This window comes from Protopterus annectens, chromosome 16.part0, assembly GCF_019279795.1.
Source record: "Protopterus annectens isolate FY-2018-M chromosome 16.part0, PAN1.0, whole genome shotgun sequence".
NCBI classification, from domain to species: Eukaryota; Metazoa; Chordata; order Ceratodontiformes; family Protopteridae; genus Protopterus; species Protopterus annectens.
In genome coordinates, this window is record NC_056750.1 from 237,951,126 (window position 1) to 237,976,214 (window position 25,089).

The window sequence follows — 25,089 nt, forward strand, 5'->3', positions numbered from 1 at the left end:
ACATAATCACACAAAAACATACTTGGAGGCTCTAAATAAAGATCTGCCTAAGCAGCAGAGACCTCCAAAGCAGACACCCAAGCAACCGCTACCCCAAAACAAAACACGTGCAACACATATCTCACAAAGCCAGTGTGCCGAACAGTCACAGCCCTTAAGGCTAAACAACACACCTGATACACTTGTAATAGGTGACTCTGTCGTCACGTGCACTGACGTCCCGCTCACCAGGCTGAACAAGGAGAAGGTCACGGTGAGCAGCCTGTCGGGCGCTAGGATCCGCCACATAACACAAGCACTCGGGTCACTCCAAGGCAAGTACAAATATGACTCAGTCATTGTCCATGCTGGTGTGAATGACCTGAGACGTACCTCCCTGGACTACATGAAAAGAGACATAGAGGAGCTCTCTGAGCATGTAGCCCAGGCCGGTATGACCCTGACCTTGAGTAGCATCTTACCCTCACCAAGAATAATGCCACAATATGAAGACAAGATGATCAATTTCAACAATTGGCTTAAGTACTGGTGTCATTCAAAGGGGATCCAGTGCCTGTCAGCCTGGGATGATATGCTCGACAAGCCATGATGCTTTGCTAGGGACGGCTTGCACCTGTCACCCCTGGGCTTTCGGATATTGGCAAAGGCTCTTGCTACCCCCATAGTGCCTTTTTTAGGCAAGGCTCAAAAGACAAACCCACCTCCATAGGTATCACAAGGGATAAGAAACTAAGAGTAATGCTACTCAACGCCAGAAGTCTAAACCTCAAGATGCACACACTTGAAACTCTCCTTAGCATGGAGAACATCGATATCTGTGCAGTAACAGAAACCTGGTTCAGGGCTCCCGAGAGCACCCCAGCACTACCAGGTTATACCTCATACCATGCTTTTCGGCCCCAAAACTTGGACCGAACCACAAAAGGAGGGGGAGTATCGATATTCATCAAAGATACCCACACCTCCAGGTTGGTGGCAAAGCACGAAGCATCAGAGACTATCCATGTGCAACTAACAGTGGGTAAAACTGCCTTCCAGTTTATAGCCTGCTACAGACCACCCTCCCAAACCCAGGAATCCCACTCTGCCTTCCTGAGAACACTGGAAAATATGAAGGTCTCTCCAAACACCATTATATTGGGCGACTTCAACTACCCAAACATAGACTGGGAGCATTACTCTAGCTCCAACACCCTAGCCCAAAGGTTCCTAGAATTCATAAACTCAAATGCTATGGAACAACTTGTTACCACTCCCACAAGAGGGGAAAACATACTGGACCTGATCATCACCAACATGGGGACTCTATGCTCCAGACCAGAAGTGTATCCCTCACTGGTACGATCAGACCATAAACTGATCTCACTGGATATTCACATCCCGACCCCACCCCCTGCCCAGAAAACCACAGTGAAAAACTTCTCTAAAGCAAATTTCACACTCCTCAAAACCGAGGTGGAATCCTTCAAAGCCCCTGGGCCTGTGGAAAATACGGCCCAGACCGCAGAATCCTTTATAAATGCATTCTATGAACACCTTCAGGAATGCATGGATCATGCAATCCCAAATAAAACCAAGACCCAATCCTCCAAAGGCAGACGTCCTGTCTGGCGGACCCCAGCCATAAACAAACTATACAATAGAAGGAGGAAGCTACTACATGATAGAGCAAAATCCCAAAAAGGGAAGGCATCTCTGATCAGTATTAGCAAAAAACTAAGGGCACTCATAAAATCGTCTAAGGCCAGCTTCGAGAGAAAAATTGCACAGGACACTAAGGATAATCACAAGGCTTTCTTTAGTTATGTTAGGAACCTGGGTGGGAATTCCCAGATATGCTCAGAATTAGTCCAAAATGACAAAAAATACACCGAACCCATAGACATTGCCAACATCCTAGCTGACAGGTTCAGCGCAAGCTTCTCTCTCCCCCCCCCCCCCACACCAAAAGGGCAAATATCTATCCCAGCAGAGTGCTGCCCACCTGACATCTCAGATGCTCAGGTAAAAGCCACCCTCTCCAAAGCAAAAAACACAGCATCAATGGGACCAGACGGTGTCCCGGGCTGCGTCCTACATGAACTTCAAGAAGAGCTAAACCCAAACATAAAACTACTATTCAATCTCGGCCTTTACTACAGGATATGTACCCAAAGAGTGGCATACAGCAACAGTCGTCCCTCTCCTGAAAGGTGGTGCCTCAACGGACCTTGGAAACTATTGCCCCCATAAGCCTGACTAGCTTGGTCTGCAAAGCTATGGAAAGGATCATCATGGACCTCATAAATAAAGATATTGGGGAGCTACAGACACTGGATCCTACCCAGTTCGGCTGTAAGGGCAGATCCTGCCTCTTAAACCTGGTTGACTTCTTTGAAACAGTCACCAGGGCCATTGACGAAGGGAAGGTGGTCCACACAGCCTACCTGGACCTCGCAAAAGCCTTCGATACAATGCCCCACTCTGGCATTATAGATAAGCTCACCAGCTTAAATATAAACCCCTATGTCACTAGATGGGTTGCAAACTGACTCAAGGACAGAACCCACATGGTTAGAATTGCTGGAGCCATGTCAGACTCCAAACCAGTTACAAGTGGCGTCCCACAAGGCTCAGTCCTGGGACCTGTCTTGTTCGGTATATATTTCTCGGAGGTACAGGCCAACACGAAGGACTGTGGCTGACCAAGTTCGCAGATGACTGCAAACTGGGCGCCATAATCAACTCTCCAGCCGACACAAGCATCCTCCAAAAGGGCCTCATAGAAACAGACAACTGGTGCCAGAGCCATGGCCTCAAGCTAAACGCCAAAAAGTGTATAGTCATCCCCTTTGGCAAAAACAAAGTGCCCACAAATTAATACATAGGTGGTAATCCATTAAGTACAGAAGAAGTAATTAGGGACCTGGGGACCCAAATTGATAGCGATCTCTCATTTGACAACCACATGGCCAAAGTGGTTAGAAAAACATTTTATATAGCCCACCTAATCATGAAGGGATTCACATCTAGATTAGGGGAGGTCATCGTGCCTCTTTACTCATCCCTCATCAGGCCCATAATCGAGTACAATGCCCCTTTTGGGGATGTACCTTACCAAACACCTGCAGCAACTGGAAAGACCCCAAAAGTACCTCACCAAGAGAATCAAAGGGCTCAAACAGATGCCATATGCTGCCCAGTTAAAGAAACTCCAGCTCTACTCAGTGGCATAGCGCCTGCTAAGAGGCGACCTGTGCCTGATGTATAAAGCCATGTCCAACCCGGAATTAAGGGATATGCTGCACCTCAAAAAATCCAAATCCCATCGAGCTACACGCTCGAGAGACTTGAACCTCAGCACTGAAATATATAGGACATGCTGGAGGGACAGATTCATAACCCAGAGGCTCCCTTCACTTTGGAATAAAATCCCAGTCCAGGTTAGGCAGAGTCCCTCATTGACTCTCTTCAAGAGGAATCTTGATGAGTGGATGGGAGATTGTAGGTTTACCCCGGGTATCACTTCTGTGTCACTGTTAGACAGAGACACAGTATACTAACCTCGAAAAAGGGCATAGCAAAATTAATTTAAATTTGGTGGCGAAAGCCAAACACTCTGGCTAGGCTTATAAATGCCCTAGGGCAGATAGCCTAGTATGAACCTATGAACCTTATCAATGGCCTTCATAAGATCACTCCTGCAGTACTCCTTACAAATGGGACTTGTGCACTAGGATACCTGCATGTCTTGCCAGTCTTCAAAGGTCAGGCCCCTCCCTGGCTAGCCATATGTCTATGCTTAGCATTTGTCAGTGTACTAGTGTAAGAGGGACATATGGATACACCAAAAACTCCAAACATTCTTGCAGCTAGTCCACATATATACAGACTTCAGTCAGCATTGCATTTAGTCATCCATTTCAGTCTGCTTCAACAGAGTGACTCAGGTAGACAAGTACCCCCTTGGAACACCATTCCTTTACTTTTAATATTTTTTGGTGGTCTGTTAAAAAACAGTGTGGCTGTGGGCATCAGAGTCCTTACAAGGACTTTCACTTAAATTGTTTTTGTCTTTGGGGTAAACACATTGTAAAAATTATGTTCGATTTGTCAGACATTCGCCCCTAAAACTATCTGGAGTAAACTTAACCGTCTTAAAATATACCTTGAGAACAAACTGATAGATACATTAGCTCATGCTGCCATGCTGTTGTCTTCATCCTCTTTGTCATTCCTCAGATGAAAAAGAAATGCAGTGCCAACAGATACTTGAATCAAACCACACTTCTATCCTTTTTGTTAGTCTGAGATTGTTGACTCCACCAAGGCACGTTTGTAGCTTCTGAACCAACTGTCTTTTTCTCTTGGGCTCTGTAATGTTACCCCTTTGAAGGTTGTTATTGCTAAGAAATTTAGCAAATGCAATAACCGATTTAGCTGGGAAGAGAGAACGTAGTTTAGTTTCAGTTGATGGAATAGGGGATATTCATCAGCTCCTTGTTCATGAGGATGTTCAGGGCTCTCTGAAGTCAGCTCTTTAGCTTCCACCCCTTAGGACCCCTCTTTGCAGTCAGAAGTGTAGTAAAGATGACTGGTTTAATTTTTCCCAGGATCTTTTCAGAGTCCTTCAAGACTGGTTAACCAACTTCCTCCATTTTTGTTTCTACTCTTTGAAAAAGATTCTTCTTCTGAGGACAAAGATATGTCTGATTCAGGCCAAGGGGGTTTAGGCTATGCCACACAGACTCTTTTCCCTTCAGTATTTTAATCAGATGCTGAAGACACTTTACCTTCAGATTCACTTAAAGGAGGTGATATCCATTGGTGCTAACCACTGCAAAGATGAAAGATTATTTTAAATAGGAAGGCAAAGAGGAACTGTTAATTATGGATGCCCTCAAACCAGTAGCCATTTCTTCTGTTTTGGAGGCATTAGAAGATGCTATTCTGGCAATTACCTTATCCCCTGCTTCCCAGCCCCACCAAAAAAACAGCTAGATTTTATTGAGTTCCTGACTGTCATAAATGTGTCTCAAAAATCTGGCTTATCCAGCTGTCATGTCTTTTGACTCAAAGGAACCAGGACTTTTCCTACCCTCAATCCCATTCCTCATGGAAAGAATGGTATACCCCTGCCACCTTATAAATGGGATTAATTATTGTCAGACTTGCATGACAAAATACCTTCTAGCTTTTTTGAACAGTATGAGGCAAGGCTATAGGTAGTACTGCTAACGCTGACGTTAAAGCTAAGCAGCTGAGCATGCTTCATTCAGCCACACAGGTAGCTGAGCATATTAAGTGCAGTTACGATGCTGCTGAGCGTGCTTCATTCAGCCACACAGGTAACTGAGCACATCATTAAGTGCAGTTACGATGCTGCTGAGCATGCTTCATTCAGCCACACAGGTAGCTGGGCACAGCATCGAGTGCAGTTAAGATGCTGGTATGCTTCATTCAGCCACACAGGTAGCTGAGTACAGCATTGAGTACAGTTACGATGCTTCTGAGCATGCTTCATTCAGCCACACAGGCAGCTGGGCACAGCATCGAGTGCAGTTAAGATGCTGCTGAGTCTGCTTCATTCAGCCACACAGGTAGCTGGGCACAGCATCAAGTGCAGTTGAGATGCTGCTGAGTATGCTTCATTCAGCCACACAGGTAGCTGGGCACAGCATCGAGTGCAGTTAAGATGCTGCTGAGTATGCTTCATTCAGCCACACAGGTAGCTGGGCACAGCATTGAGTACAGTTACGATGCTGCTGAGCGTGCTTCATTCAGCCACACAGGTAGCTGGGCACAGCATTGAGTGCAGCTATGATGCTGCTGCTGCTTCCAGAGCAGGTGACACTGGCTTGGCTAACACGTCAGCCCTTACCAGAACATGTTAACACTCCCATTACTGAATGCTTCTTTAGATAAAGGCTTATTATTGACAATTTGTCTGCACAAGTTTTCAGGAAGTTGGATGAGTGAAACTTTAGCACGTATAAAACCGTTTTGTTTCCCATTCCTAAGTTTCAGAGAAATTATCCAACCTAAACTAGTACCCTTTTTTGTAAACCACCTAAATCCAGGCAACAGAAATCTGCAAAGGTTCAGTTTAAAAATAAATGACATGGAGACCCCAAAAGAAAGTCAAATAGATTGTGATGATCTAATTCATAAAGAAAAATTTCTGACTATCCTTGCCAAATCCCTGTACCTTCTCCCCTTACTCACCCTGCCTTATCTCCACAGAAAGTTGTTAGAAAGCTCTCTTTCTCTAACAGACTAAGAATCTGTCACAACAGATTTAGGTGCTTGACACAAAAAAATGGCTACAAACTCCAGTGGGTAGCCTTGTCTATATATTCAAGAGTACCAAAAATTCCCAAAGACAAACAGCACCACATTCTTCCATTGCTTTTAGAATTACTTAAGACAGTCATAGAACCAGTTCCTGTAGATCAGTGGGGAAAGGTTTTTGTTGGACTTTTTTTTCTGACACCCAGAAAAGATGGCACCTGGAGACCCATTTTAGAGCTCTCCAGATTAAACATCTTCATGCACTCATGTATGTTCCACAATACATAAATTTACCATTTCAAAAACTCATCTGTTTATTCTAGCTTTACCTACATATTACCAGTCTCAAAAAACGGACTTTTTTTTTTTTTTTAAGTTTCTGTTGGGATTACATTGTTGGTTCATGTCCTTACCATTTTGACACTCTACTGGTATAAGAGTATTCACCAGTTGCCTTGCCTCAGTAATTGCCTATTACAGCTTCCAAAGAATACACATTTTATGTGGGCAATTGTCTAATTCAGGGTCCATCTAGCCAGGAAGTGTTAACAGCATCAGAATTGACCAAGACCCTTTTTCATCCTCTAGATTTCACATTGAACCTTAAAAAGTCATCCCTGGAATCCACTAAGAGTGGTATTTCTGATATCTCCTAGCCACTTGTCTAATGAAGGCCTTCCTTCCATCAGACAAAGTGCAGGCTAATCAGCTGTACTTCATAAACTTGTCAAATCAGTATATTTATTATTTATTTATTTATTTTACATTTGTTAACTGGGAAATTCCAACTGGACTAGGTCCATTTTCAGCGGAGGCCCGGAGAGAAAAGCTCCAACATCAAGTTATACAAATACAATACATCCAACATAATACACAAAACAGGTTACATCATGTATGCTGAGCATAGTAATATACCAAGAAGTTAATAAAAACACTCCAGGTAAAAGAAGACATAGAACATGGGTAAAAAGACAATGTCAGTTATACATTAGTAAGAAAAGGCAATATATAAAGTAAGATTCTACAGTTAGAAGTACCCTTTCATATGACCAAGCCTACAGGGGATCAGAGCTCCAGCATGTGATCAGAGAGGAATTTGGGGAGTTAATAGTAGTATGGGTAGGGTTATCTGATACAAGGGCATAACCAGGTACTAAGAAGGTGCGATTTGAGGGAGTTTATAAATATGGATGTGGAGGGGGCAGTGGACACGGATAGGGGAAGATAGTTCCACTTTCTGGCAACGGTGTGGGAGTAGAGCGCTTTCCCTGAATTATTGTTAGCCTTGGTGATGGAGAGGAGAGATTTTTCACTGGATCTTAGGTACCGGTTTGCAGTAAAGATAGTAAATAGGTTGGATAATGAGGGTTTTTTTTCAGGATATTTGAGAATATTGTAGGCTGTGCCCAGCTGGTGATAGTTAAGTAGCTGTGGTAGCTCAAGCCATTTTAGTTCTTTTAGTGCAGCACAGTGATGGGTTCTATAGGTTGAGTTAGTAGCAAACTTGGCTATTTTATTGTAGCATGATTCTAGTTTGTCTAGGTCACATTGTCTGATTTGGATAAAGATTATATATGACCTCAACAAGAGAAATTCTTAGAGCTGTAGGCTTCATGGCCATATCCATTCTGATGATTCCTCATTTCAGACCCCATATTAGGGCGATGTAGTTGTACCCTAACTCAGTATGGGCCCAACACTCCTGTCCTCTCACTTAGAGAATTCCAGTCCTTCCCTTTGTAAGGAAGGAATTGCTTTGCTTGGTAAAACAAGATTTATTCAAGGTGGGAGTTCTCACATCACCTCTTAGCCTTTGCCAGAACATTGCCATAAATGTTTTGGACTTTACTTGAGGAACCTACTTCCAAGTACAAGGACTTGGTGGTCCACAACGCAGAAACAAACACATTGACTATAAAGAGACGGTAACCTGAAACAGACACATTGACTATAAAGAGACGGTAACCCTTATTTATGCCCAGAAAGCTCTTTGAACTCTGTGTATTACAGGTGGTGACAGACAACACAACCACTGTGGTGCTCTATGTAAATGTGTGTGTGTGGGGGGGGGGGGGGGGACTAAGGAAAGATCTTACTCCCTTTGCATATTAATACTCTGGGATCTAGTCATTCAGTGCAATCTGTTCCTCCAGGCAACATACATTCCTTTAGAGCAGCACTTAGTGGCAGACACCCTAGGCAGCTCCAGAACAGACCGAGTGATGCTACTCCGAGGGGGGGGGGTCTTCCTTTTAGTAGCCCACCAGTGAAAAACCCTCAAATAGATCCTTTTGCCTTCAAATACAACAAACAAGTAAAACTCGTCTTTTCCAGGACTCCTTGCAAAGAGGCCCAGAAGACGCATGCCTTTTCAATTTCCTGGACTGGGTTATTTCTGTATGCATTTCCTCTCATATCCAAGGTTCTTCATGAAATAAGATAATGCTTTCTAAAGATATTTTTGTTGACCGCTTTTTCACCCTGGCAACACTTGGCTCTCCCTTCTAATGACACTGGTCAAGTAAAATAACCAGAAATTACCACAGAGTGGTGGATTTGCTTACACAGGCCAAGGGATCACTAAGTTTATCAGACTCTAACCTTAAATCTAACAGTTTAGTTGATTGTGACAACTGTAACAACTAGCCACCTTAAACTTTTCACAATCTACCCTATCATGGTTCCACAGCTACTTGTCAGACAAAGGCAGCAAGCTGTGAAATGGCTAGACTATATATCCTCAGTCTTACCAGTCTCATTGGTGGTACCCCAAGTCCCATACGTGGCCCACTTTTCTTTACAAATGATCTCAACTCTGCTACCATATCAGCTAGCATTATACAACATGTAGATAATTCTACACTCATCTTTTCAGCCACATTAGTCCCCAAATTCTTGCCAAAAACCCCCCACACAAAATGCTTTTACAAAAGTTGAACACTACCTTTCTGCCAATCAACTAATACTGAACCCCAACAAGACCAAATTTAGTATTATTTTATAACAATAAAATAGCTCAACCTCCATCCCTTTAGTCATTTACTGTACTAACAACACTAACATTGAGCCAGTACACCACAACAAACTACTAGGTGTCACCATTGACAAATCCTTCCGTTACGACCTGCACATATCCAACAATCAAAAAGGTCCACATAAAAATCTGGTCACTTTATACAGAGCCAAACCATTCCTCACCCACACTACCAAAACTGCCATTACCCAAACCCATCTACTATCCACTATATTGTATGCCTCCCCAATTTTCACAAACTTAAGGAAAACAAATCTAAATAAGCTGGAAGCCTGCTACAACAAAATAGCCAGGTTTGCCACCAACCTCCCAAACAGAACACATCATTGTTCAGCATTTCACAAACTAGGCTCCCTAACCTGTTGCACGTCAGCCAACTCAAAATCTGTTATTCCATCCTCTACCAGCTAGACAAATGTCCATCCCTTAAAAACCTAGTAAAACCTTACACTAGCAACAGAACCCTCCACTCATCCGACAAACGTCTAGAAGTCAATAAAGCCAGTAATAGCTATGGGATGCCTTATTCTCAAATCACATCTCCAAAATTTGGAACTCAATTCCCCAGCTCATTCTTGGTACAGATATCCCCTCCAAATTCAAAATTCTTCTCAAAGCCCATTTGTCTTCAAAACTGGCTATGCTCCCGTTCAACACCAGGATGAGCCCTCAGTTTTTATTTTGTTCTAGTCCTTTTCATCCTTTATATCTCCTCCGTAAAACTTATTTCCTTGTCCATTTTTGTTCTCTTCTCCCTTGAATCCTATCTCCAGCTTATTTTGCCATTCATTTTTATTATAATTGCTTAAATCTGGTGAGGGCATCATCCCACCCACAGGTAGAAATACATTAATATCTTTATTTTCTAATTCTGTTGCATTCAAGGACCATCAATTATAACGTGTAATATGTTTGACTTACAGTCTTGCTGCTTTATTTGTACTACTGTTGCGTCATCTCAATTCAACATGTCTTGCTAATTATTATGTAACCACTTGTCAAATTTTTTTCATATATTTCTGTCTATTGTACCATCTCAATTCAATATGTATTTGCTGCTTATTATGTAACCTCTTGTTTTATATTTTGTTCTATGTTAACACTTTTTTTTTTTTTTTTTTTTTAGCTCTGTAATATGGAGCTTTTCTCCCCAGGCCTCCGGTAAAAAAACTGGATGGGCTCAGTCGGATACTCTCAGTAAACAAACGTTAAATAAAAAAATAATAAAAAATCTAAATGGAATTTTTTTTTGTGTTTGGTGCCTAAACAAAAGACTTGGACCCATCACAAGCAGGGGCATCCCTGGTTCTGCTTTACCTGTATGGACTGCTTAATTCTGTCTTGGTGTATACTTCTTTAAAGGTACGCACATCTTTCAGCCATTTCTGGTTGTTTGTCACTGCAGTTCCTCAAGTGAGTACTGCATATTAGATGCAAAGAAAAGGGGTGCCTCCTTCATGGGATTTAAATTGTGTGTTAGAAAGCTAACCAAAGCTCCCCTTAACTTCCACTGGAAGGGTTTCTGAGTTATAGACCTTTGTGTATTCATCCTTTCTTGACCTTTCACAAGGGCAAGATGATTCTTGGAAACAGTCACTCCTTTATGGAAGAGATCATCTAAATTTCCCCTTTACCCTAAACCCCAAATAAGGGAGAAAAAAGTATTCACTTCTTGTATGTCCATAGGCAGTTTATATGGCTAGAACTAAAGCCATAAGAAAAACAAATCAACTTTTTGTTTCTTATAACATAAACAGAAAAAGAAAGTTTTGAAACAAAACTATTTCTAGATTTTCTCATTCTGTTCACTTCTGTTACTCTCACCATGGCAATGACCTTTCCAATACAGGTAGAAGCACACTGTACTTGGACAGTCAATACCTCAGAACCATTTTTGAAAGAAGGGACTGAAGACCATTTAGAAGCTGCTACTTGGTCCTCTGTTCACACATTTACCTAGCAGTATAAATGAATGTTGTCTCCAGAGCCAGAGTTGTATTTCCCAAGGCTGTCCTCCAAGACCTCCTGAATTCTGTTTCAACTGCACTTTCTTACTGCTAATGATGGATCCTTCCTGATTGCTATGTTGTAGCAAGAATAATGCAGATTTTTACCATTTTCTGTTTTAAATTATTTACTAAGCTTTGGAAAATGCGAGAGAGCTGCTCATACTTGTACTCCACATGCATTTAGCAAAAATAAAACTGATAACTACCACTGAAAGTTGATGATTCCCTAATTGCTTGTCTGTCTTTAATTACTTAACTCTTATTTCTTAGTGATTCTGTCAATATTTTATTACTGTTCATTTTTTTATTTTAGGGAAGCTGACTGTAGAACAGATTAAAGCTGGCTACAAATCACTGAAGAAGATAGAAGATTGTATTAACCGAAAGGTAACAGGAAAGGCCCTGTTGGAGGCTTGCAATGAGTTCTACACAAGAATACCACATGACTTTGGGTAAGGAAAAGAAATACCCTCTTCTCAAAAATAATGAAAATATTTAGCCTTTGCATGCCTGTTTACTCTCTAGGTCAGTTCGTACACACTTCTTAGATAATGGGTTAATAGGTAAGTAGTAGGTTAGCTGCTCTTGTTGGCTGTTTTAAGCCTAGCCGATTTTCCTCAGAGGTCAGAATGAAACCCCTATTTTGTGTCTGAGATTAAACACCTTAATCATTATACCAACCCCCAACCCTTGCAAGCTTGCACTTCAAAAGATATACTTTCTTTAGAATACTCTGCTCTTTCATTTGCATTAATATCTGTGCTTTCATTTTGGCCTGTGGTACATTTTAACATTTAGTACTTTGCAGTAGGGGTTCTCCAAAGAACTTTTGTGGTATCTTTGTTTTTCACAGGTTACCACTTTTTTAACTGATTTATATGCCTCCCATGCACCTCATTTATTCTGCAGTGGATGACTTTTCACACCATGCATTTCTTTAACGTTGCATTGAGTCGTATGCTCCTTGCGCATCTCGTCTGTTTTCCCAGTGGACTCGTCCTCCACATCATGCATTGCTGCAGCATTACATAAAGCTTTCTGCTCATCACTCAGAACTGTTCCACTTCTGTTGCAAACTCCCTTTCCACACCTGAAACCTTTAACACAGGGCATTTTGCATTTCTAAGGCTGTACATTAAAAACTTACATTTCCTTTAAGTGTAGCTTATTGCTTTTTTGAGTCAGTTATTCCAAACGCACATACTCCTATGTTTTTCCTCGCTCGCGTGCAAGGCATCGTTTCACTTAAACACCTCTTGGTATAAGATGCTCTTGTAACCAAGAAAATCTTGTATGTATAAACTTTACTCAAGTTACGTACACAGGCTATGCTTCAAGTTCTTTATTTATGATTAATCTATATGTTTTGAACCCAGTGTAGTTTACTTTGAGTCATGTTTCTTTTTACCCATTGTATTTCATATTTCATTCAATCCATAATTCCCTTTGTGTCCTGAGCTTGTTTTGTTAGGTCAATCAGACTTTTTGTTAGGGCATCTGTCAAGTCCTCACTTAAACACCAACTGCTCAAGGTCCACTATTAGCCCTTTCTGACATTTTTTTTAAATCAACCACAATTCTTCTTGTTAATTTTTTTATGTTGTGCTTCTACTTGTGTGAAGTTTTCAAGCACCATCTGTTTTAATTTCTCACTTTGCCTGCAGCAAACGCCTCAGTCATGGTTGCTTTATTTAAATGTTTTCTCTAACATTCTGCATCCCTGTAATTTCTTTCTATGAAAAGATATGTTTGAAACCCTCCTTTTTCCATTATCACAGAATCAATCTTGTTTACCAAACTGTGAATATAATCCTATATAATTTCAGCACTTGTAAGTTGTGCAGGGCCAAGAATATTGTCTGGAATTTTGTTTTCCATCTCCATAATGTTGTCATTAAGTGAGATTTTTCAGTAACTCAAGTCTGTGTGTCGTTCTTGCCATGTTTTCTTTTATCACTTTTTAAGTATAAGCAGCCTTTTGGCTTAAATACAGGCAAATAGTAAAACTGGCTGTACTGGAAGCTATAGTAACAAAAAGTAGTGGACTCAACAAATATTAAATATATGTATATAAAATGTCTATTTATTGTGTTTACCCCAGGCTGAGACTGAAATAGGTCCAATGAATGAGTAGTCTACCTTGGTTAACAAATTAAAAATAAAATGAAATAGAATAAAATATTATTATTCAGCTGTAACTAAAAAGTGTTATGAGGCCGTACAGAAGTTGCAGGCTATATGCTGGTCATAACTTGGGCTAAAGCAGTAGAGTGCTGCTAACCAAGTCTTGTGGTAGCTGCTCTGTGAAAGAAATCAGTACTTGGAAGAGAAATAAATACATCCAACTGGAATTTTTCTTCAGTGAGAGGTGTGTATCCCTTTCATTTCCAGGTTTGATTCCCCTTTTTATAGGATAAATCGAAGGAATGGCACTGAGCAAACTCTGATCTATTATATACAACATTAAGTATCCTGTTTTTTTGCTTATTTATAGCACTTTGTCTACTGCATACCTTTCTAGGTATTTTCACTGTGTGTAGATTCATAGATTAGTACTAGGCTAACTGTCCTTATGGATCATTTTAAGCCTAGCTAATTACCCCCTGTGAGAATCAAACCCTGCAGCTTGCTTCTGTAAGGTAAACACCTTAACCATCAGGCCAATATTAACTGGAAATTGTCCACTTTTATTAAGCATCTGTTTGGGTTGTTGTGATCTCCTGCCAAGGAGTGTGTCATATAGCTTGTTTGCAGTTAAAAGCTTTCTCTAGCGGCTCCTTTATCTGTTTAAAACTTTCATTTAAAGGCTCACTGCTGCTTTTCTGCTGTGATAAACATTTCTGCAGTTTGTTTCCCACGCTGCCTCCCTATTTGTATGCTGTTCTTATAGTTGGTGGCTTGGCAGTTGCCCAGCCATACTGTAAATTTGATCTGGGACTCTCCTCCCAGTCTAGTGTTATTACCTCATTCTACCTAAAACAGTGAGAACATTTGAGAAGGCCAATCCACTTAGTTTCTGCTCCTCCTTTCTCTCTTTCCACTTAGCAATTTTTTTTTTTTTTTTGCTAGTTTCCTGCCTTTCCTGTGGGTAGTCTAGTCCGGATACGGATTTGCTGTGTCCAGGACTCTTTTTGTGGGCTTCTGAGCCCCCAAGCCTTTCTGTGCTGGAGGGAAGTCTTCTAGCTTAATTTTGTTTCTCAGAACTAGCCAGTTTTTTAGTTTCAGCACTCAAGTCTGTTTCTTTGAGCACAGCACTTGTTCAGAACTCGTAAGCACTAAATAAGCTACAAGTTGCTACAGCACTCAACTTTCCTCACTTGCCTAGAGGAAAACAGTTTCTAGTACTTAATAAATAAGCACCTATCCAGGCATGTCTAAGGGTCAGCTCCCGGTGTTTTCTCCTGTCTACCTGATGAATCTGGGCATATTGGGGCAATGCAGCAATTGCCTCATGTGCACAGACAACCCTCTCCTCCTACCACCCAACACTACAACCTGTGAGAGATGCACTTATATAGCCAAACTGGAAGCAAAGCTCTCTTCACCCAAGACTGGAGTAGACAGTCAAGAGGAGAAGGTAAACACTTGCACCACACTCATCACATAGTCCCTCAAAACCTACACCACCAAAACACACACACAGCAACACAAAACACACACCTACATTTGCGGAGGCTCTCGGTAAAAACCTGCCCAAGCAACAGGGACCTCCAAAGCAGAAACACAAGCAGCCTCCACCCCCCAACACAACCCAAATGATACATAGCCCACAAACTCAGTGTGCCACTCAACCACAGCCCATAAGGCATAACAACATACCCAACACTCTAGTCATAGGTGACTCTATAGTCAGGCACACTGATGTTCCACTCACCAAGCTAAACAAGGAGAAAGTTACTGTCAGCTGCCTGTCAGGTGCCCGGATCCGCCACATAATGCATGCACTCAGGTCACACCACAACAAGTACAAATATGACTCTGTCATTGTCCATGTTGGTGTGAATGACCTGAGACGTACCTCCTTGGACTACATGAAAAGGGACATGGAGGAGCTGTCCGATCTTGTAGCCCAGGCAGGTATGACCCTAGCCCTGAGTAGCATCCTGCCATCCCCCAGAATGATACCACAGTACAAGGACAAAATGATTGACTTCAACAATTGGCTAAGCTTCTGGTGTCATTCTAAGGGGATCCAGTATCTGTCTGCCTGGGATGACATGATTGACAAACCATGATGCTTTGCCAGAGATGGCGTGCACCTGTCGCCCCTGGGATTCTGGATACTGGCTAAGGCTCTTACCACCCCTATAGTGCCTTTTTTAGGCAAGGTTCAAATGACAAATTCACCACCGTAACAGGTACAAGCAAGCAAAATCTGAGGGTATTACTACTCAATGCTAGAAGTCTAAACCTCAAAATGCACTCACTCGAAGCACTCCTTAAAATGGAGAACATCAACATCTGTGCAGTGACAGAGACCTGGTTCAAGGCTCCAGAGAGTACCCCTGCATTACCAGGCTGTAATTCATACCACACCTTTCGGCCACCTAACCTGGACCGAAACACTAAAGGCGGAGGCGTGTCCATACTCATTAAGGATATCCACACCTCCAGGCTAGTTGCTCAGCATAATGCATCCGAGATTATCCAAGTGCAACTAACTCTGGGCAAGACCGCAATCCAAATTGTAGCTTGCTACAGATCCCCCAACATGCCCCAGGATTCCCACTCCTCATTTCTTGATACAATGGAAAATATTAGGGTACAACCTAACACCTTAATAATGGGCGATTTCAACTACTCCACCATTAACTGGGAAAACTACTTATGCACCAACTCTTGAGCTCAATGTTTCATGGAATTCATAAATTCCAATGCCTTGGATCAACTTATCCACACCCCCACCAGCGGCAGCAATATCCTAGACCTGGTCATTACCAACATGGGCAACCGGTGCGCCACACCAGAGGTCAGTTCCTCGTTGGTCACAAGCTAATCACCCTAGACATCCACATCCCTCCCCCACCCCCCAATAGGGAAACCACTGGAAAAAATTTCTCCAAAGCCAACTTCACGCTTCTTAAGACAGAAGTGGCAAACTTTACAACACCCATGCTGATGGACAATAGAGGTATGACTGCTGAATCTTACACAAATGCACTTTATAAACACTTACATGAGTGCATGGATTGTGCAGTCCCTAACAGAACCAAGATGCTATCCTCCAAAAAAAGGAAGCCAATCTGGTGGTCCCCTGCCATAAGCAAGCACTACAACAGAAGAAAGAAACTGTTGCAAAAAAGAGTAAAATCCCATGATTGGAGGAACTCCGTGGTCAGCCTCAGTAAGAAGCTGAGATCCCCTCATAAAATCCTCCAAAGCTAGTTACGACAACAAAATCGCCACTGACTCTAAGACCGCCACAAAGCATTCTATAACTATGTCAAGAATCTCAATGGCAACACTCAGATCTGCTCTGAGTTACAGCACAATGGCACTAAATATACAGAACCAACTGATATTGCCAACATCCTGGCAGATAGGTTCAGTGTTAACTTTACCCCCCCCTCCCCTAAAGGGCCCATCTCTGTACTGGAAGAATGCAACGTTCCTGTAATCACGGATGCACAGGTAAAAAAAAACACTCTCCAAAGTCAAGAACACAGCATCCATGGGACCTGACAGCATCACAGGCTGTGTTCTACATGAACTACAGAACTGACTGGCACCCCACTTAAGTACCATGCTCAATCATAGCCTCACCTCAGGCTATGTGCCCACTGAATGGCGCACAGCGACGGTTATCCCACTCCACAAAGGGGGAGTCACCATGTCACCAGAAACCACTGACCCATTAGCCGGACGAGCCTGGTCTGCAAGGCTATGGAACATATCATCATGGAACTTATAAACAAAGACATTGGTAATCTCCAAACTCTGGACCCTACCCAGTTCGGATTTGTAAAAGGCAGATCATGTCTCCTAAACCTTATTGACTTCTTTGAAGCAGTCACCAAAGTCATAGATGAGGGTAAGGTGGTTCACACAGCTTTTCTAGATCTTGCCAAGGCTTTCGACACCATCCCCCACAATGGAATTATAGATAAACTCACTAAACTAGGTATAAATCCCTATGTCACAAGATGGGTTGCCAACTGGCTCACTGACAGAACCCACACTGTGAAAGTAGCAGACTCCATATCCAACTTCAGACCAGTGACAAGTGGAGTACCACAGGGTTCAGTCCTGGGTCCTCTCCTGTTTGGTATCTACTTCTCTGAAGTACAGGCTAACACAGAAGGTCTTTGGCTAACAAAGTTCACAGATGACTGCAAACTAGGAGCCATAATCAAAACTCCAAAAGATGTGGGCATCCTACAAAAGGGCCTCGCTGAGACAGATGCCTGGTGTCAAAGCTATGGCCGCAAGCTCAATGCCAAAAAGTGCATTGTCATCCCCTTTGGTAAAAACTGTGTACCCATGAACTACCACATAGGCGGTCGTCTGCTTAACACCGAAAGTGTGATGAGGCCTTGGGGCACAGGTGGACAGTAGTCTCTTCTTTGATAATCACATCGCCACAGTAGTCAGGAAATCCTTCTTCGTGGCACACCTAATCACAAAAGGTTTCTCATCCAGGAAAAAAGAGGTCATTGTTCCCCTCTACTTGTCACTCATTAGACCCATGATAGAGTATAACGCCCCTTTTAGTATGTAACTCACAAGACATCTACAACAACTGGAAAGGCCGCAGAAATACCTCACAAAGAGGATTACCGGCCTCAAACAGTTGCCCTACACAGACCGTCTAAAATAAACTGCAGCTTTACTCCGTCACATATTGCCTACTCAGAGGCAATCTCTGCCTAACATATAAAGCTATGTCAAACCCAGAGCTTTTGGACATGCTCCACTTAAGGAAATCCCAATCCCTCCGAGCTACACGCTTTAGGGACCTAACTCTTGTCACCACAATAAACAGAACATGCTGAAGGGATAGATTCCTGTCCCAGAGACTTCAAATACTCTGGAACAAACTACCTATCTATATCAAACAAAGCTCCTTATTAGCACTCTTCAAGAAAAATCTTGATGATTGGATGGGAGATAGGAAATTCGCCCCGGGGATCCCTTCTGTGGCTGTGCTCAACAGTGGCACAAGAAAATAATTTTCTTGGGTGGCGAAAGCCAGGGTACCTTTTGGCTAGGCTTATATAGGCCCTAGGGTCAATAGCCTAGTACCTACCTATGAACCTATAATTACTTCTCTAATGCTTACTTGACAACACCTGTAGGCTATCCAGGTCTTTCCTGGTCCGCCTGTGGACCATTACATCAAATGACAGGGTGACAGATCTCCTGACTCCGCTGCGTCTTTTAGTGTAAGTGCATGTATGAGGAGACTGTTTCTCTGTCAAATCACAAGATTTGATTATAGTGATCAGCACTCCAGTGTGGTTGCTCTGATTTACATCCTTTTTGTCTAAGGTAGAGTTAAGAGGCAGAGGTAGATGTCTGTTGCAGTCATTACACTTGGGTTATCCTGCCGGCAGGTGACCCACCAGTCGGCCCGAGTTCCAAAGTCGTGGTCCGGCGTCGGTTGCTGTCGCCTCTTTCCTGACGTCAGTGCGCCAGGGGTATAAAAGATGCAACCGACGTCATTTTCTTCAGTCTTTCTTGCCGCGCGGTGCCCGAAGCAAAAGCAGTTCGCAAGCGCCGGTCGGCCGACTGCTGAGATTTTCAAAATTGAATTTCAGAGCCGAAGTCTTCAATAAAGCTAAGTACCCCATTGGGGAAACTATTGTAGAAGGAGTGTGGACATGGAATGGGTTGAAGCCTTACTGCAAAAAGGATGGTAATGTGTTAAGAGCAAATTTCAGGGTTGGACGATTCTGTGGTAGTGACATATTTGTAGTCTATTTCCCCACGTTTAAAATGCAGTGCAAGTCCACATACATTAATAGAAAAGAAACCGTAATAACGCTTTCCATTATTGTCAAGCAGTATACAATGTTTTCATTTTAACAATTTTCCTTCACCCCAACATTACATAAATTGAACATTTCTTGCCTTCCTGTAAACCTAACGTCTCCTCCACCTGAACCTTGCATGTAAGATTCTTACAAATTTGATTTATTTCTCCGAAATTTGCTATTTCTGTTTTATAACGATCTCACCTGTAGGTATTTAACCTCCTTCAAAATATTCAAAACTTCTATTATGTTTTGTATAGATTTGGATTTGCTGTTTGAAACAGTTTCTTTTTGGCAAACAAAAGCATTAAACTTAGTAAGGCTTTCCTATGTCTAGATAATTGAGATGATGTATCCAAGCACAGTAGAATAATTTCCTTAATTACCCCAACATTTCTGTGAAAAGTTCTCTGTAGGGAAAGTGTTTAGAATCTGCCAACTTGTTACACCCCCCCCAAAAAAAAGTGTTTCTAGTTACCCCACTTTTCCCCATCACATCTGCAACATTGGCTAGTTACCTGGGGGAAAAAATCCTCTGAAATCTACATGGGGTATAAAAATGCATATGCAAAACCCTTTGTTACAAAACTAAACTTCCTGGACTTTGTTGTTGACTTTGGAGCCCTACCGATATTTTCCCATTGTTCCTTTATAAATGTCCATTCTATTCTCTTATCCCAGTTTTTCCTAACCTCTGATTCTTAAAGTTATTATGCTGTATTTTAAACACCATGTCCCCTTCTTAAGAACAGCTTTTGTTCTAGACTCCTCTAACAAGTGTACCAGAGTTGGTTTTGTACTCGGCACTCTCCTATTCCTTTCTCTTTGTGTATACTTTTGCCATTCCCTTATTTGGAAGCCAGTCTGTAAACTGCATTTCAAACTCTATTACTTTTCTCCTCCCATGTTATTTTCTTCCAATATTTTGGTTCCTTTACTAATTTCATGCAGAAAGTTCCATCCCCCTCTTAACTGTTTTCTATATCCATAGTTGCCGATAGCCCTATTGGTAAAATCTCCTCCTTTCTTTATTCCCATCCTTAGTTCCTAGAATAATTTCTGCTAATTGGTGAATATAATATTCTCTATAGTTACTGTTCTCCTTAAGGACCTGTAGGTATCATTCAAGGTTCTTATTGTTTAGTCTGGCATCTAGAGGAGTGGATTATGATTAATGAGCTGGTAACAAGCTTCATTCTGATGTCATTGGTTTAATTTTGTCAGTCTTTCACCTGCTGTGTGAGTGAGCAAGTCACTTTACCAGACAGTGCTCTGGGACATTTGAGATGTTGGGCTAAGCTCCTCCAGTGGTCTTTAGGACTGCATGTCTAGTAATCATCTTTGAGCGTTTAAGAGCCAGTCTTAGACCTCAGTAGCCTCAGTCAGTTAATTCCAAAAACAAAGATGTGGGATGGACATGGTGCAGTTTTTCCACACATAGCTGTTGCACAGAGAACTGGATGTGGTGTAAATACTTAGGAATGCAATAGTGAAAGAGTCTAGGACATTCTTATGATTTTGGGTGGGAGCCAGTCATTTTTACTTTAGAGACTTCCAGTTTGGTCTCATTGTAGTCCTCAGGGTGTTCAATAAATGTATAACTGTAGTGGCAACTCATCTCAGATTATTTGGGGCCAAAATTTTTCCCTTATTTGGATGACAAGCCTCTAGCTGCCTTCACTAGGGAGTGTCTGATCCAATTGAAATAGTCTTCTGCATCTGTTCCAGTTCCTGGGGATATCCGAGCACCCTGAATTCCCAGATCTGACTGACAAGAGCAGTAACTTTCATAGGGTGATGTTTAGACACTGTGTTGTGCAGCCAGCCTTCCAGATGTCAGAGTTGTTGCACTCCAGTCACAAGTGCATTGTTTCATTTCTGGCCAAATGGTCTATGCAGCTTCCCTAGTCAAATGCATGGGCCTTTTGGCAGACCATGAGGGTCCTGCAGTAAATCCTAAAGGTTCTGTGGCCATAATATATGAATCCCATGGTAGATAACATAAAGTTGTCTTCAGTACTTGCTAACATCTGCCTTAATAGCATCCCAACATTTTGTCTTTGAGCAACTCCTTCATTCTGCTCGGCACCAGTATGACAGTCACCATGGATGCCTTTGTCCTGAGGTGAAATAAGTATTTTCTTATGGCAGGCAATCCAAGGGACTTTATCACAGAACAAGACTGATCTTCGTATAGTGTATGCAGAATATGACAGTGGTCCTTCACACATTACAGGAGTTCATGGATTCTCTTACAAGTGGAGTGATTGCTATCCACTCAGACTGCATGGAAGTGCTTGTGGTATCCACAATTAAGGAGGAACACATTCCAGTCCTGCTGTATCAGGAGGCCTTGAGGCTATGGGAAAGGAGTTATCTTGTCTCAATGCGTTCTGGTAGTGCGCACACACCTTGATGGGTTCAGCCATGGTTTGCTGATGCCACATGAGTGGTCTCAGTCTTTCCATGGAAGGGTCTGTGATGCATTTAGTAGACTGTGACAATTCATTCCAAAGCAAAGAACTGGATGGACATGATACATTTGTTTCACCCAAAGCTGTTGGACAGGGGACTGGATGTGCTGCTTATACTTCAGAATGCATACTTGCATATCTTAATAGTGAAGGATTTCAGGAGATTCTAATGATGGAGTGCTGAGGCAAGCCAGCTGCATCTGGTTTGCCTTCCTTACAAATGACAGGAGGAGCAAGTTTTTCACCTTGATTCCCACCATAGGGACAATAATCCAGGAGTGCTGTAGTTCACAAATTCCTACCCCTGAGCCATATTTACATCATTCATCAATTTTCCCTTATTCGTAAACTCTCTGAAGAAAGACATACAGAGCAGGGTCATCCTTGTAGCCCATTTTTGGCTCCTGCAAGTCTAGGTCCTCTCAGTGGCCTTCTGTTGGAAAAGCTTTTACCCCTTGTGACCATCTCCTAGCATCCACTTCCATAATGCACCATGACTCCCTTTGGTTAGCCACATGGTTTATCCAGTTTTGTTGATGGACATGGATCCAGGTTACCCAGTTTGGTTGAAATCCTGGTTTCTGCCCAGACACTCTCCTCTAGAATAATGTTTAGAAGGGAATGAACAAGGTTTTTCTTATGGGCAACTTTTTTGGGGATTGGATCCCTTTTTCTGCTTTAGTTCCAGCAGGTTATAAATGGCCATCACAAGTCTTTGAACAGATTTTGTACCAGTAGATTTGGCAGCTATATTGAACTTTCACCTGGGATTGAATCATAGAAGATTAGCTTCCCTGTAAAGCCTTTTTGAGAGATACCTTTCTGTTCAGACTCCTTTTGGAGAAAAGAAAGCAGAAAGGTTCAGGTCTTGAGTGGTTTGTTGTGTTCTAAGACATGCTCATGATTTGGAGAAACAGATGCAAAGCATCATGGGAGCTGGGGAGGAGCCTGTGAAGTTTTAAAGGTAGTGCTGACTAGAGCTTGTCAACTTAGTCCTATCCGTTGAAGTGAATGGATTTGGATCTTAAATATATGTTGATTATAGTAAATATATAACTTGTTTTTATTTCTTTTATTTTATTTTATGTATTTAATTTCTGGGGGATGAGTATGTTAATTTGTTAACATGGAGGTAGTACAGATGAGACATTCATCTCAGGTGAGGTGTAACTACTGAACTGTGACAAGCAGATGACAACCTCCTGTTTTCTTTATCTTTCTTAGCCTGAAAACACCACCTATAATTCGGACAAGGGAAGAACTGAAGGAAAAAATAAATTTGCTTGAGGTAATGTTGAGATGGAAACTACTTGTAACAATGCCTTCCTCTTCAGATAATTTGGTTATGGTTGTGTCTGTAGTTTGTTTATAAAGTAAAAAAATACTGTTTTTCCTGGGCACCTGCTACATGTTTTGAAGTGTGTTCAATTTTAATGTTAAGATGAAGTTTGGAGCTGAGAAGAACAGACAAAGTCACAAGTCTGCTAAGTTTTTAAGGGCAACTAACTGAAGAATGTGCAGTAGAGGTGTGCAATGATTTTAGACTAACTTAGAAATAATCTGCTTGTGTTGTTGTTTATGAATTATAGTTGTTCTGATCTCAAGAATTAAAATCTACAGCTTTTTGCAGCCATTTTTTTGTAACTTCTAGTACCAATTTTGCACAGTTTTAGTTTTCTGTCCTCTGGCTTACTGGTAGTGTTATGTATACTTGCAGAGATGCATCTCTAGAGTGCTGCTGTACTGGGAAACAACAGCTTTCAGTTGTCAGTGATTCTTCCTTAGTATGTTAATAGTCCTAACTCTTTTCTGCTTTTTGGCATTATTTTCCATCTTGTAAGTCACTGCTACATGTATTAATTTCCTTGTTTTGTTTTTAATAATACTGGACATTATATTGTTTGCTCTTTCACTGGAGTTTTTTTTTTTTACTATCCATGCTAGGGTAGAGTGATTTATTATGCATTTAGTTTCCTTATTCCACTCATGTTTATCGCATGCTGTAGTTATAGGTTCATTGTGTGACAGTGTCCTGCAAACAGTTAAAGGTGTGAGCTACTTAGAACTTTGTACAGTATTTGATTCTCTCATTCTCTGTTTGGCTGCAGTGTAAGTTTTGCAAGTCAATTATGCAGTCAGTACTTCTGGATTGTTCCTGAAGCAAAGCATTTATGTGTAATCACTTTGCTTAGTTAACAAAACAAACCAGTGAAGAAAGTGTGTCCACCCACTCTTCTGTGTTTGAAACAGTGAACCTCAGGGTATGAATGCTGGTATTGTGTTCCACCACCGTGATCTGACTTGCACATTAGTCCATATTCTCTGATAGTCCTCATATCTGTCTGAGAAAGTGAGCTGGGAGATCCCTGACCACAGATAGAGGTTATAACTTGGACCAAAGACCCTTTTTTATGGAGCCCAGCGATTTCTGTGTCTGGTGGATGCTTTATCATTATTTCATGTTTACCTTCCCATACGGGTAATATAAGACTTTTTACTTAACCCAAAATATGTGTCATTTTACATTTTTGAACCTAGTAAATACAGTCTGAACACTTAAACACATCGCTTGCTGTATCAGTTCTTTGGTGCATTATGTTTAATTTATTTGTAGAGTTCCTTAGCAGCATTCGTTTGGAGTGGGCCATTCTAGCTGTTTGACAGCTCCCTGCTTATCCTTTTTGTCTTTTCATATCTGTTTATTTGCACAACTTAGTCCTATTAACATGCATGTTTTTCCTTTTAGTCCTCCATAGTTGATGGCTATTATAGGCTCATAGGTCATTGGTTGTTGGCGTATGAAGATCTTAAGAAGTCCAGAGGTACATTCCCATGGTAGTTTTTAACCCTTTTGCATACAAATAACCCAGAGGAAGGTAGAAAAAGGATTTATTGGGACATTTAACTTGTTGCCTCTATCCACGAGTGACAAGAGTGCTAAACTGAGGATGAATTTGAAGTTTCCCATCCATTCATCCAAATTAATATAAAAGGAGTTCCCAATTTGACCCTCCTTAAGTTTATTGGTATACCTGTTTCACCATCTTAGTACAAAACTGTCTTTGTGAAATTGAAATTGTCATCCTGCTACTTTACCTACCTATAATTTTAGACTGTTTTATAGTGTTAGTTTGCTCATATTCTCATATCTCTGTTGATGGTCATTGTAATGTTCCAGTCTACTTTGCTGTCTGTTGTGTCCTCAGTCATTTAATATGAGAATATTAAATAGGACCAGTTCCATTTCTGAGGTTTTTGTTACCTTCCACCATGTAACTCATTTTCCTTTTAAGTTTATAATTTATTTTTATCCTCTTTATCATCACCCA

General features: G+C 41.6%; 1 protein-coding gene across 3 annotated transcripts in view; it reads left to right on the forward strand.

The window, feature by feature from the left end:
• Positions 1 to 25,089, forward strand: part of PARP2 (poly(ADP-ribose) polymerase 2) — a 1,124,938-nt gene that overhangs the window by 853,886 nt on the left and 245,963 nt on the right. For all 3 annotated transcript variants that reach the window (XM_044058251.1, XM_044058252.1, XM_044058253.1), the window contains 2 exons: positions 11,627 to 11,765; positions 22,985 to 23,048. In XM_044058251.1, coding sequence (XP_043914186.1) covers positions 11,627 to 11,765; positions 22,985 to 23,048 — 203 coding nt within the window. The remainder of the gene's footprint in view (positions 1 to 11,626; positions 11,766 to 22,984; positions 23,049 to 25,089) is intronic.